This window comes from Ambystoma mexicanum, chromosome 7p, assembly GCF_040938575.1.
Source record: "Ambystoma mexicanum isolate Mex_15411 chromosome 7p, UKY_AmexF1_1, whole genome shotgun sequence".
Lineage (NCBI taxonomy): Eukaryota > Metazoa > Chordata > Amphibia > Caudata > Ambystomatidae > Ambystoma > Ambystoma mexicanum.
In genome coordinates this window covers 285169803-285183562 of record NC_090939.1, presented here as the reverse complement: position 1 = coordinate 285183562, position 13760 = coordinate 285169803, and the positions used below count along the sequence as shown (strand labels likewise).

The window sequence follows — 13760 nt, the reverse complement described above, 5'->3', positions numbered from 1 at the left end:
CTACTCCCATATCTCACATCCTACCCAAAAGCCAGAGCAGGAGCCCCATTCAAGGCTCCTGTTGGTCCCGAGGGGGTCTTCTGTTCTATGCTGGCTTTCCCCATAGAGAGGTAAAAAGCACAGCAATCCAAGCCCACTCCTGACTCCTCGGCAGGAGGGGCACAACATGTTGACAGGGAGGCAGGTGCCCCCACCCCTCTGCCCACCCTGGAGACGCCACTGTCGCCCAATTGGAATGCACAATTCTCATTGTTTATAACGTTTCAACCTTGTTACAGACAGTTTATCATGCTGTACCAGGATATCGCTGCAGAGATTACAAGCAGGGCTTCACCACCATCTCAGTGGCAATAAAAGGCAACAATCACTAGAAATGCCTTCCGATGAAGGCAAAAGAAACTAGCTCCTTCTCAACCTGAATGAATTTTCTTTCCCCCCTTTACCCACTTTCACAGATTTAACTGCAGATACTGGGGGATTAAAACTTAATTACAAAAATAAAAATTATATTATTGTAGGGAACTCATCATGGCAACAGTAACGACAGACACAAGTGATCACTGTTCAAGAGTGTTTATTAAACTGTATGCACGGGTGAGAAAAACGCATAATCCAACCCTAAAACTATGATGAGAGCAAGCTACGATCATCAAATAATAAGGAATTCCAAGTGGCGTCTTGTCAAGAAAAAGGGCCTATACTAAAACAAAACTACTGCCAATCCTTACTACTAAGTTACAAAACGAGTGTGGGATAATGTTCACCAGAAAAGAAAGAAGTGTCCACAAAATGAGGAGTCAGGATGATATGGCTGGGTCTCCCTTCCCCACCTTTTAAGCACGGGACAAGGTGGGACTTCTGAGCACAGCACACTCCTGGGCCTTGTCAGCACGAGGTTCACAGTTCCAGTTCTACGATATCAAAACCTTCAGACGCTAAGTTTCTTCCCTGCCAAAGTCTCTTGCCTTAGACGGCCTGCTGATTCATAACGACAAACAAAAGTTCCTTCAGTGGTTTTGCACCTCAGCGATTGATCTTCGCCCCTAGGATCTCCCTCTGTAACTTGGGCCTCCCTCCATCAGGTTCCCTACGGCCTTTCAACAGAAACTTGCAATTTTCTAGAGTCTTAATGTCCTTTTGAATAACGTCTTCTTGTGGCAAACCCTCGACCGGGTATACGCTTGTCAGATACACAGTTCAACTTGCTTTATCACAGTATGGGATTCACTCCCATCAGCTCTCCCCTTAGCACCCCTCCGTTGGTTTCATCGAGACGTTTTAACACACTGTTCACAGTTTACTTTGCTGTATCTCAACCTGTCAACTTGGGCCTCACTCCGTCGGGTTCACTACGGCCTTTCTTTAACACAGTTCATGTATCCTTTTAACACAGTTCATGATTTTCTTTCATCAGAAACAGGATTTCCTTCCCCTAGCTTTGTATCCGCCGTGGGTCAGAGACTTTCGATTGTATAAAAGGTTTTTATGTGACCTTTGTAGGACCACTCTGAAATCTCAGGTCACCCTTTCCTACGGCTTTCTGGTGATCGTAGTTTAACACAAAAGGGTCAGCGAGAGTCCTTCGATTGAGCACTCCTGCAGCACCTGACCACCCTGCAGCTGGCCCTTCTCTGGGATTTCACATAAAATTCAAACACGCACAAGTTCTTTGTTCGGGTTCTTGCGTTCATCTAATGTTGCCACTCGCAACCTTGGGCTCAACAAACAGCTGTTTGCTATCAGCTATCTCCGACTCAACTGCTGTGTTGAACCCGTTGGCTTGTCTTGCCTCTGTAGTTAATGATGGCAGCACAGTAGCCAGCACACCTCCCTGCCTATGCTATCAATGCGAGAGGCCCCCGTACCCTGTTGACATCTGGAACCCTGCACGCCAGCTGTAACTTCAGGTCTTATGAGTTCCCTTTCAGAGGCTTTGAGGGTCTGAGTTGAAAAGGGCAAGAGCAGGTCGCCCTTCCAGGTCTCACCACCTTTCTCCTCTGTTTGAACTGCCGGTTCAATGTAGCTGTCCCCTTGTGCGTTCGGCCTTGCTTGCAGTGTGCTTTCGTACTTGCCTTTTATCCCAGTGGGGAAGGTAAATGGCTGTCGGATGTGCTTGGGTAGTGTCAATTACCTGACTCCGCCTGACCCGTTTGTTGGGACATGTCAAGTAAACGTCTCTGGTGTTAGTCCACTGTCTGTTGCAGTGTAAGGTGTTTGTATTGGAAAAGGGAGGGGGGGGGGAGTTAGAGCTTCTAAATATCCTACAGTGTAGAATGGAAAAACAGGAAGGGGATACCATGGCTCAACTGTTGGTGTCCCACTTCTAATCCCTGTGATCCTCCCCCAGGAACTGGCTCCAATAGCGATGACGGTGTCCTAGCCACCTGAATGACAGATCCCTGGGAACCAGTGAGAGAGATACCTTTGTGTTGCTCACATTATGCATCCCAAGTTTGCCCAGAAAAAAAACATAGCTTGCAAAGTGGGCTTTAAATTGGTTCATATAAGTGTATTATGGATAATGCATAATGAGTTTTATACAGTTCCCTGGCTAACCTCCTAAATTCAGATCTCAAAATATAATGTAACATTCCAGAAGAGTGGTAGTTGTGGTGGTTAAGAGGGGGGTGGCAATCCCAAACCTGAAGAACTGTGTAATAAGCGGACTACTGATCTGCAGGAGTTCAAGGACGAGTACGGTCTAAACCACCTACTCAGCATCACACTACTATTAAACCAGCAGTGATTGCAATCATAAAATGACAAACATGCACAGCCCAGAAGGTATACATACCTCCTTCACCTTGTGTGTAAATGCAAGCAGAGGGCGGAGCTATATATTCAGGAAAGGTGCGAGCTGATAGCAGTAGCAAACACAAACAATTTAAGTACATTGGTTCCAAAATAAAATAATGTTCAATCAAGTTCCCACCCGCCCCCAAAAAATGCTTTTAAAACAATAAAAAGGCAAAAAGTGAATGAGAAAACACTATAAAAACCAACGCCTGTAAAAGAAGCACAACAACTGCAGGCTTTTGTGAAAGGGTACCCTGGATATAGGAGCTGAGGTGTTCAGGCAATAGGTTGGCAATAAAGTCAAGGTTATGGCCTCATTCTGAGTTTGCCGGTCTGGAAATGAGGGTGCCAGTAGCAATTTACCGGCACCCTTTCCAGACCGGCAAACTACAACTCTGCCTGCCAAGGCCGTTGCGCCTGGCAGGTCTGACCTGCCGGTCTTTCAAGCCGGGCACATCGGCCCCGGTAGGCAGAGTTGTTATGGAAGCACCGGCACTGTTAGCAACAGTGCTTCTGTGTCCTCATTCCCGTATATTCATATGGGACTCCACAGGAATGGGGAATTACAAAATCCAGTGCCTGACTTCCCACTGCACCGGGACTTGTAATGTCCCGGAGGCGGCACTGGGAAGTCAAGCGCCTGATTTGGTGTTGGCGGCAACCCATTGGTAGCACCGGCGGGTTATCTCCAACCTTGTAATGAACCCCTATGTCTCTCAGAGTAGAAGGTATCGAAAAGGGGCTTAAAAGTCACCATTGTTCCAATAGGCGGACCAGTAGGACGGGACCGGTTATTCTAGTCTTTGGGGCTCAACATCATTCAGCCATTCTTTTCGGCATCAAACCTGGAGCGTGGGGGCTTTCGGCACCGGGCCAGCATAGAGTCATGGAGTGGTGGCTACATGCCCCAACATGCAGTGCTATTTATCAGCAGCATTGGCCTGGGAATTGAGGATGCTGGGAATGCCGACGGTGTCAGGTCTGCAGCATTGAAAGACTTGGGACAGAGCAGCAGGAACTTGCCTTAGGCATGGAGCAGGTTTGAGAGGCTCAACCCCACATCTAGGCCCTGCAGTAATGTCAGCTGGTGACCAGGCGGCAAGTGTCATATTGGGGGGGGGGGCTAGAACACTCAGTGGGTCTCGGATGCAGCTTTGGACTTGAAAGTACTCCGAGATGCAGAGGTATTCAAGGATGACTCAGACATTTCTCTTGCAGCATCTTGGAAGTCGCAGAAGGTGCCCAAACCTGCATTGAGACAGTTTGGAGATGCAGGGAGAGCCAGGGGTCACTTCCTTGGTTCTGTGGTTGCTGACCTCCAGAAAAAGGTGATACTTCGGTTCTGCACTCCCACTCCAGTGACCCTGGCTGGCACCTACAGGGGTTCATTGCATCTCCAGTGAACATGGGCCTTGTTCCAGTCCACAGCAGTTCACCCCACTGTCCCCTGGGGCTGTTTAAGGGACAAGGTTATCCTCCGTCTTGGAAGCCTACAGTCTTTACCTCTATAGCAGAGGCCTTTGGAGCAAGCTACACGCTCGAAAGAGGACCAAATGATCCCTCTTGTCCTTTTAAGCACCCAAAAATGAATCAAAGATGGAGAGGATTTCCTCTCCTTATAAAGCAAAATGTTGCTGCTGCAAGGGGTCCAAACCAGGCTGTTGTAGAAGTGCCCTTTGACATCACACCCTGAAAGTAATGGCTGGCCCCATTCACAGAACTGACACTTGTGTGATATCAAGTTGATGTGGCTGTATAATTATGTTATCTTAGCAGTCACTATGCCACCCATAGGCATCGCTTATTTTTAAGGATTTCTCAGGCTGATTAAGGACTATAACTATTATAATTTAGATCAGAGGTGTGGAAGATTAAAAGGCCACCTCTGCAAGCAGGAACATTGTGTCCCAGAAGCTGTTGGGATGAGCCTGTGAACTCGAAGTGCCCTGTGTCAATACAGAACTCAGGCAGAGGGGGCATGTAAGCCGTCTCAGAAAAGTCTGACAGGGTAACCTGACCATGTCAAGAAGAGAAGGGGGACCCCTCTGAGCCTGGGTTGGGAGATCTACCAGGGTTTTCACCAGAGCCATTCCTGGTCAGAGTCAGGGTGTGGAAGCTGAGAGGGCCCAGTCCCCCTCATTTCAACTTGTGCCTGTTTGCATGAAGTCATCATGTACCACTTTCTCCCACCAACCATTACCTCACCTTGCAGACTCCTTCAACAATCCAACTCCCCTCTCTCCTGCACCACCCTTCCTTTCCTTGGACTTTTGGTCCGCCTTCCCTTCCCTTGATCTCAGTGATTTGTTCCTTAAAATGTTGGCATGGAGCATTTATGCAAGGGGGGGCTGATTAGTAGACCTACTTTTCAGCAGCAGAATTACCCACTTCATTTTACGTTAATAAAAATCAAAAAAGCTCAGGCTATCCTGCCCTCACTGGATGGCCATTCTGTCACATACTGGTCAGTGTCAAACTAGACTACGTTGCAGGTTTTGTGGGAGGGCCCCATGATGAAGCCTAAAAGGATCTCCTGTACAAGGTCTCAACGTCACCTTTGTAGAGTGTTGCCCAGTTGTGACATGGGCCAGGAACAGTTATGGTGGCTTGCTCAAAGAACAGTCTGTTCAAGGGGGGAGAAGCGGACTGTCAATGAGAGCGCCACCCAGAAATGCCATCTAGAACTTCAGCTATTATTTGCGAAAATATGGTAGAGTGGCAGCTAGCCATGTAAAAATATTGCAGAAGGCCAATCCCTCTTAAAGGGCATCAAGAGTTGGTGGGAAACGGTTATCCAAGTATAACCTTCCGGTGCTATTACACAAGGGGCGAGATTGGCCAGAGGTGAAAACCCTGATCCCTCCTTGGAAAGAACCTTGGGGAATGGGACATGTAATATATAGAAAAGGGGGTGCATTAACAAGGTGTTGTTCCCTAGCTGGATAGGCTACTGCAAGCACCAAAACCTCCCAGTGACAGCATAACATAGTGAGTGGCCTCATGAAGTTACTGCAGGCATTCCAACCTTGGCACTCTACAACAATTCTGCTTCTTACATTCTGGGCCTGCTACCATAGAAGTTGGAGGTAACATCAGTGAAAAATCAGTAACTATGTAGGGTCAAAGCAACTTGGGAACTTCTCATTTCATGGTGATGGACACTTCATGGATTGGGTTGCTACAGGTTGCTATCACATATGGGCAATGAACAAAAGGGTTTCCTGCGATCAAAATGTCAACATTCTGGCCGGTTTACACACTTCAAGAAAAGAAAACATTTTCTTTGTGAAATCTGGGGGAAAAAATGATCCTGCAAATATAAATGAAAAAATATACATACAATACACACACAAGCTATGGAACACGGTTTGGACATTGTTCTTGTGCATTCGCCACTAGTCATTTGCTAGTGATATTTGACTCTTGGCGAGTTAGAAATTGAACATGTCAACAAGAAATTGTACCTCTGTTGTACTCTGAGGAAGGAAAAGTATAGCTCGCTCAATAGAGCCATCCATTTGGGTTATTAGTTAGTTGCAGTGTCGGGTCTCGTCCTTTGGAGATCCTCAAATAAGGGTCTATGGGTACCCCCCACTAATCTTAATAAAGCAGGGTAATAAAAAAGTCAAAAAGGAAAGAGTGGTAAAATTATATTTTGATTTTACTCAACAAGGAAGTTTAGGAATGTGAACATGAAATACAAATCACAATTGATTATAATCAACACAATGCCATAAATCAACCATCATGAATATTTCACAATTGGTTATAACAATAAGTCCAAGCTAGTCAATATGATGAGAATTTGGTTCCCTAGTACTGAACAGTGGATCTGGGTTTGATATGCTAAACCAGAAAGACATGCTCATAAGACTTGTGTAAAAGGCAAAGAAAAGAAGTGACAAACACAAATTTATTGTGTTTCATCTTATTTCTGAAACACTTATTCTTCAATGTGTTAATTTATGAATCCTCTAAATAAGCAGGTAAGGACCTGGGTTGCCTAGGTCTTTATTTAGACAATTTGTCCTAGGATTTAGTGCAAAATAGAATAGAAGCGGGTGGTGAAGAAGGAAAATGAAATAGTTGACATTATTCCTTTATTTCAATCAACCCTGTGTTCTCTATACCATATTCTCCAGGGCTGTATTTGCACTGGGACGATTACTTCTACCCTAAGAGCTGTATAGAGTAAATACGTATAATATCAGGGTCTTTGTTTCTTTTTTTCTTTCTTTCAAAGCCTGAAGTTGGAAATTGAGCCTTATGTGTATGTCTAAAAATGATGCAGCAAGTGACTGGTTTATGGCTGGCTAGTAGATTGCAACTTAATTTTTGTCGCCTGTATGCGTGATCCAAACGTTTCAGTGCTTCAATCGGTCTGCCGCCGAAACTCAGTTTTTAAGTATTATTATACACAGTGCACCTCAGAAAGGCAGCCTCCCCAGGCTGACTGGATGGAAGGAGGTGCAGGCTTGGGGGGGGGGGGGGGGGGGGGGGGGAGAGGGAGATTCTGGTTATGACAGGGCAGTCTTCCCAAACGTACAGAAAGTCTAGCATGTCCTAGTCAGCAAAACAAAAGAGGTGTTGGCTGGAAGGTTTAGAATTAATCTTAACCTCCGGTATTGCTCTGGGAAACCCTCCAGACCATCGTTTTTCACCTGCCAAGCCATTGCACGGGGGAAAAGACCATATGCAAATCAGGTTTGGTCCCACCCCAAATGGGGCCGTCCAGCCCGAACTGCTAGCATGTCCTAGTCTGCTGGGGATCTTCAATCAACACACAGACATTACTGAATGTACATGTGTTGAGGCTACCCTCTCTTCACACTTTAGAGTGTCGCTAGCTGCTTGGAGGATTCTGACTATTGGAAAAGTTTTGCAGGTTTGACAACAAAGCTATTCTGCTTGTTTATAGGGCATCACTCACGTTCACAAAAAGTGGTCGTGACGCCCAGGGGCGAAAATGTGCACGCTCCCCCCTAGCCATTGGCAAGTGATATTTGACTGGTGGTTTTTACAAAATTGTGTGCTCTGTGAATGTATGGAATTGAGGTGGCAAATGACTCTTTGGTTGGGTAGTAGCTTTCAAATTGAATTTGTACACCGTGGTGTGGCCTCACAGCTGGTGGTGTAGGTTATACCACTGGATTCAAAATACTTGCCAAGCTCAACCCAAAAAACACAAAAGGGAGAGTTTATCAGGACTCACAATCATAGGTGCCAAATACATGGGGGCAGAGGGGAACAACGGTGGCAAGAGTAATTGTTTCCCCTTGAAAGTTATGCAACCAAAAATGAAACCAAAACATTTTGGTTTGAGTTTTCTTGCTCCTCTCCTACTGGGCAAAGTGTTAGCATGAAACTTGCAAAATTAGCATGCGCTGCTCACTTCAAAGAGCGAAAACCGCCCCAATGGACCACCCGAGTCGCGAGAGGATAGCTCAGGGGCCACATTTTCGTCTTAGAAGCAAGACGATGCAGAGCAACACAGGTTCGATTCCTGGGTCCGCGCTTAGAAACCTCTGGGTATTAAACGTGTTATAAATAACCCATTACATTTGATTGGTGGGGTTGGAGAGGTGGGGCGTCTGAAGGGACAGGCCAAAGCTGCATGCAAAAGTAGGGAATCCTAAAGCAGAATGATGCAAAGACAGCTCAGCAGGTTAAGCGACTTGCTAATTCGTTATACGTTTAGGCCTGCCTGCAAATACGAAGCATTTTTTTCCACTTCCTGCTGCAAAATGTTCCGTAAAATGTGTTGTTTGGACTTGAGGATGCGTATGGCTCCCTTGCATTGCTTGGTTTCTGGAATTATTGCCCCCGTAGTGAAAATCAAAAGTTGGCACCAATGCAGGCAACAATAGAAAAAATATGTCCTTTTTTCCCAAAGAGTCAAGAGACAAAGAAAATTAAAAAAATAAAATAAAAGGTTACGACCAACTTTAGTAACCGGCCACACTGGTTGCGAACACCACACCACAGCTGCACCAGACAATCAGACGTCTTGATTCCTTACCCACACCCGCTCAAGAGGCACCTAAAAGCGATGCAGGTTGCAATGCATAAGAACCCCGATTCACTTGGGAAAGTTATCTGCTCTTATTCACTTACTCCAGATGTGCCCAGATGCCCCTCATTTCGCCTTTATTCATTCAGAGCTCAACAAATGCAGAGTATCCAAGTTTTAAGATTCCATGGAAAGAAAACGATAGGAGGGAATCCCACAAATGTCCCCAATAAGCGGAAGAAACCCTTGCCTCTATACATGGAATTTTGAATATTCATGGACAATAGTTATATATCAGACAATGTGCAGGCTTGCAACACCCATTAAATGTGCTGGGTCATAGCTTGAACAGGGACAAAAGCGCCTCAACACAACAACCATTGGCAAAGCCAACAGTTTGAGATGTTCCTCGAGGTCGCCTCCCGAAAAGGCAGCATCCAAAACTGTTGGCTTTGGGGACGCATAAATAAAATAAGCAATTAGGTAGAGAAGATCAGAAGACTCAGTGTCTAGTTTGCAGTGTCAAGACATGGAGGGTTTCCAAATTGCCAGCCAGTCAACCTTCCGTGACGACTTGAAAATGCCCAGGCCCACTCCCCCCACCCCCCTAACTCTACTCCCTGCTAGAGGTGGCCAGGGTACCCAGGCTGAGGGAGGGGTGGCATCTGGCGCCCTGGCTTCTGCAGCCACAGCAGTCATCATTTCATTGCCTCCCATCCAGCAGATTCGACATGCATCACTAACACGTGCACGCCCTGGGGGGTGGTGGGGGGGAGCAGGCAACCTTATCCTAATAGAGAACGCCCATGTCGCAAGTCTCTCGGATTGGTGAGAAATCCCTGCACCAGACAACTCCAGCTTGCTGTGCTGGGCATGTCCACAGATTGGCTCAATGCACAGGACCTGCTGCCCTGGGCTGGCCACTAGCGCCAGGTACCCATCAAACAGTCCGGGCTCTGCAAGAGGCCGTCCCACTTGCAATGACTTCCAAAAGGGCTGTGCTGTGGTAGGCTGGTGGATCAAAAATGACTCTCGAGATGGCTGCCTTCTGGGACCCAAGAACAGCTGCAAATTTCCTATGCCTCCACAGACGTCATCACCCCTCTCCCTAAACATGGCCAAATATTTCCTCGCTGGGTGGTGCCAAAACTCCGTCCACGAACAACAACAAGCAATGACCAGGTGTATTTTACTTAATCCCAGCTCCCAGTGTGACAAAGGAGACATCTCAGGTTGACGGGATAGTAAATTGAACACACACACACAGGTAACGATAAGATCAAATTCGAATAGGAGCTGGTTTCTTTGAAAAAAAGCAAGGAAATGACTAGTTCTCCAAGTATACCATTGCAGAGCAGAGTCATTTTCAGAGGGGTTGTTTTATATGTTACATGTGTAGACCCAACCCGCCTTCCACCCCATCCCCCCCCCACCGCACCTCCAAGGTGAGGTGCTACCCCTTCATATGCACACATGCCCCAAGTTGAAACAACAACAAAAAAAGACAAAAAGCCTCCATCATGTACCTGGCCAAGTGAGTACCGTTTCTTAAGATAGTCACGGAAGTGTGTGCATCAAAGAGGACCCGGCACAGCACCCGACCCACTCTTTAAGAGGGGGGATGCAGCTAGCAGACTAGTGCACAGTAATTGTGTCAGCGCCCATTGTGACACAATAACACACCTGAACATGAAAATAGGTGTATCCTCGCTAGGAAACTGCACGAGGGGAAAAGCGCATCCCACAGTGATTAAAGGAAGGCCGGGGCATTAAGCGGGAGCGCGTCCTTTCGCGGTAGCCTTCAGAGAGTACAGTAGCAGCACTAATCCCATTTGCAACGCACTTGGTTCTGACCCCGCTAGCAACCCCGTGCTTGCATTCTAAAACACCCCGACCTCTACATCATCTCTCTTCCCGGTCTAATTGCCGCATGGCAGAGCACGCTGCCAGGAAGCACTTCACAAACAAACTGAACCCTGCTGAGGAGCTCTGTCACAAGGCACTGCTCGGGTGTTAAACATCATCTCAACAATAAACTGCCGTACACAACCTGCAAGACGACCCCCAACGACACACACTGGTTTAACTCTGGGGCTCTTTAACCAGAAACAATGGCACGCCAAATGCCACACTTGCCAACACCTTTGTGCAATGCACGGTGGTGGCGAACGAGCATGGCAACGCATGCATGTACCATGGCCACGGGATCGAGAGGTCACTGGTCATGGCTTTCAACGGGTCAAGTCTGCAAGGAGGGAGCAGTAAGATGGGCGAGGGATGCGGCCACATTGAAGTCAGTGCAGAGAATAAACAATTGTGTGCGGTCGCGGCTAAGGGGGCGGGCGACTCCAGGTGGTCCTTGTCGGGGAGGACTCGCTTCAAATGATGATGAGGGGCATGCCCTGAAGCCCCAAACAAAAGAGGCCGGTCGCTATGGGTAAATGTAGAAAATCACCTGCAGTACGAAAATCTAACACAAACGCGCCATGCCGGATATACATCACATGCTAACCTGCGTTGTGTCACTGATACAAAAAAAAAATTAGCATCGCAAACAAGGGTTTACATTTCAGCCACGTACAATCCAATATCCAACAAAGAGGTTAAGAGCAGCGAGCCTCGTTCCACGAAGTCAAAAGACACCTATACAGGTAACCCTACACCAAGGCAACGAGGAGGGGGTAATGTAAATACAACACACAGCCGCCCGGCGCGCAAGCATCACATGCAGCGAATGGAGGCGGGCGGGCAGGCAGGGAAGACGCTGCCCACCTTGGGCAGCGGAGAGGCAGCGTCCCCGCGGCCGCTCTCCGCGATCCCCAGAGCCGGGGGCTTTGTTTCGCACGCATTCCGATATGCACGCAGCGCGTGGAGCTGCGCGCGAGGCGGGGGCCCAGCAGGAACGCACCGCGGGGAGCTCACAGTGCTCCCCGCCTGCCCGGGCCACCCCGGCAGGCCGGGAAAGGTTACCTACCGTGTGCGAGAAGCGGGCGGCGCTGGCTCCATGTCTCCGTCCACATGCACCAAATCCAGTGACAACAAGCGGCGGCGGCGTCCCTGGCGCCCAGCCTCCTTCCGGCTGACAGAGGGCGGAGCCCGCGCGCCGCGCTCCACCACCACCACGGAAAGACAGACCAGAGCCACCCGGAGCCCCGCGTCTTTACGAGGCGGCCGGCTTACATCTGCCCAACGCTCCCTCTGGGCTCCCCTCTCACGCCGGCCGGGACCCCCCACCGCCTTCCCTGGCAGCAGTGTCCCAGCCCCGGGGGCTTCGCAGCCCGCACACAATAGCTAGGTGGCCGGCCCTTGCAGGCACCCAGCCCACAGCCACTTTACACACTCCTAAATGCCGCTGATTAACATCCAGAATGGAAGTTGTAAACCCGGATAGTCCGTTTGTGGAGTGCCCTACAATAGAAACTACGCAATAAGCCAGAACCACGTGCATTTATTTGTCTTACGAGCACAGCTGGTGGAGCCGAACACAGGTAACGCAGTGGGGTCTTGTGTGCATTGCCTGCATGCCGAAGCCCCCCTGTAGGCAGGAAGTTAATGATAGGCATGTTCTTTCTGTAAAGATTCGCGTCAGGGGGAGGGGCTTTCAATCTCGTCTTTGCAGCCTTATATCGAACCTGTCCTAGAGGTGTAAAAAGGAGTGCTGTATCCATTTCAAAATGAATTCACGACGGCCGCAGTCCAACTTCTCCAAAAATTAGTTGGTCTACAGAGGAAGAGTGCTTTGATGTGTGTATTTCATGGAGCATACGTAAGGCACACACGTATAAGCAGCATTCCCATTGCTTGGTGCTTGACATGGGCTCGAGCTGTCCGGGTGGGTGCCTCACCCACTGAAATAGAGCGAGCCTGCACTTCATAGGTTCGAATCCCGTGGTAGGGGCCTACTGTTGCTTCATTCCGTCCAAGGTCAGTAAAGTAAGTGCCATCAGTTAATACGTAACTGAACCTGTTGGGGAATCCCCCATAGGAGGCTATATCAGCAGACACGTTATTATTGCCACTGAAGTTGGTTACTGTACAAACCACAGTGTAAAGGGGAAAGCGTTGGAAACATTAAATGGCAGAAAAATAAAACAATCTACCTGTCAGAGAAACTCATCTCTGGAGTCCAGCGCACCACCAGAAGCCACGGCTGATTTTGAGGAAGTCAACAACTACACCACGAGGAGGAAAACCACGAACCACAAAAGCACAAACGCAGGAAACAGGCATTTTCCTGCTAGGCACCCTGTCTCTAGGACAAGTTGCCAACACAGCTAAGGCTGGCCCCGCACATCCTACAATTCACTAACGACCTGAATATCTAACTCTTCCAAGAACACCTTGCTGATCCCTTAACCCTGCTTTTCCCCCTTATGACCCTTCCACCAGGCTCAGCCTACCCATCAAAGCTCTTCTGCTACCGTACCCTACTTGTAACCCCTGGGGCGAATTCCCTATATACGGCACCCCATTGCTTCCCCTCCAGGTTCGCACTTTATAAATCCTGTGTATAATTATGTGATCTATAGCACTTAAAACATTTCCTGCCATGAACTATTTGACAGGCCACCGTTCATAGAGTTGGTGAATGAGAGGGGCATGAGGTGGGTGATGACGTTGGAGTTTGAGGATTCATTGCCGGGGGGTAGTAGCTGGTTCATGAGGGCGTTCTTGATGGTGGTTTGAGGGATGTTCACTCGTATTCCTTGGTAAATGGAGTGTGAGTGGTCTACATGGGAGGGGTGATGAAGCAACTGAGGGCACATAGAGGGGTGAGAGAGAGTTAGGCTGATGAGGCCCTAGGAGTGAAGGGCACAAGTGTTGAAAAGGCAAAGCAAAAAACACATGATCTTGCAGAGCAGATATGTATATTACGTTACCTTTATTTTGTATTTTATTTGTAATTTACATAGTGCTTTACACCAAAGTGCTTTATATTTTTATACTTGCTGCA

The 13760-nt window shown here is 48.1% G+C and overlaps 1 protein-coding gene across 3 annotated transcripts in view; it reads right to left on the bottom strand.

Moving 5' to 3' along the window:
- Window positions 1-12320, bottom strand: part of TIAM1 (TIAM Rac1 associated GEF 1) — an 853394-nt gene extending 841074 nt beyond the window's left edge. The window contains exon 1 of one of the 3 annotated variants that reach the window (XM_069636354.1): window positions 12268-12320. Coding sequence is in view for 1 of the 3 variants with exons in the window: in XM_069636351.1 (XP_069492452.1) it covers window positions 11781-11826 (46 nt within the window). In the remaining 2 variants the exon portion in view is untranslated. Of the gene's footprint in view, window positions 1-11780; window positions 12125-12267 lie in introns of those variants that run through there. The other 2 variants (XM_069636351.1, XM_069636352.1) reach the window with 2 other exon arrangements.
- Between the last annotated feature and the right edge of the window lie 1440 nt (window positions 12321-13760).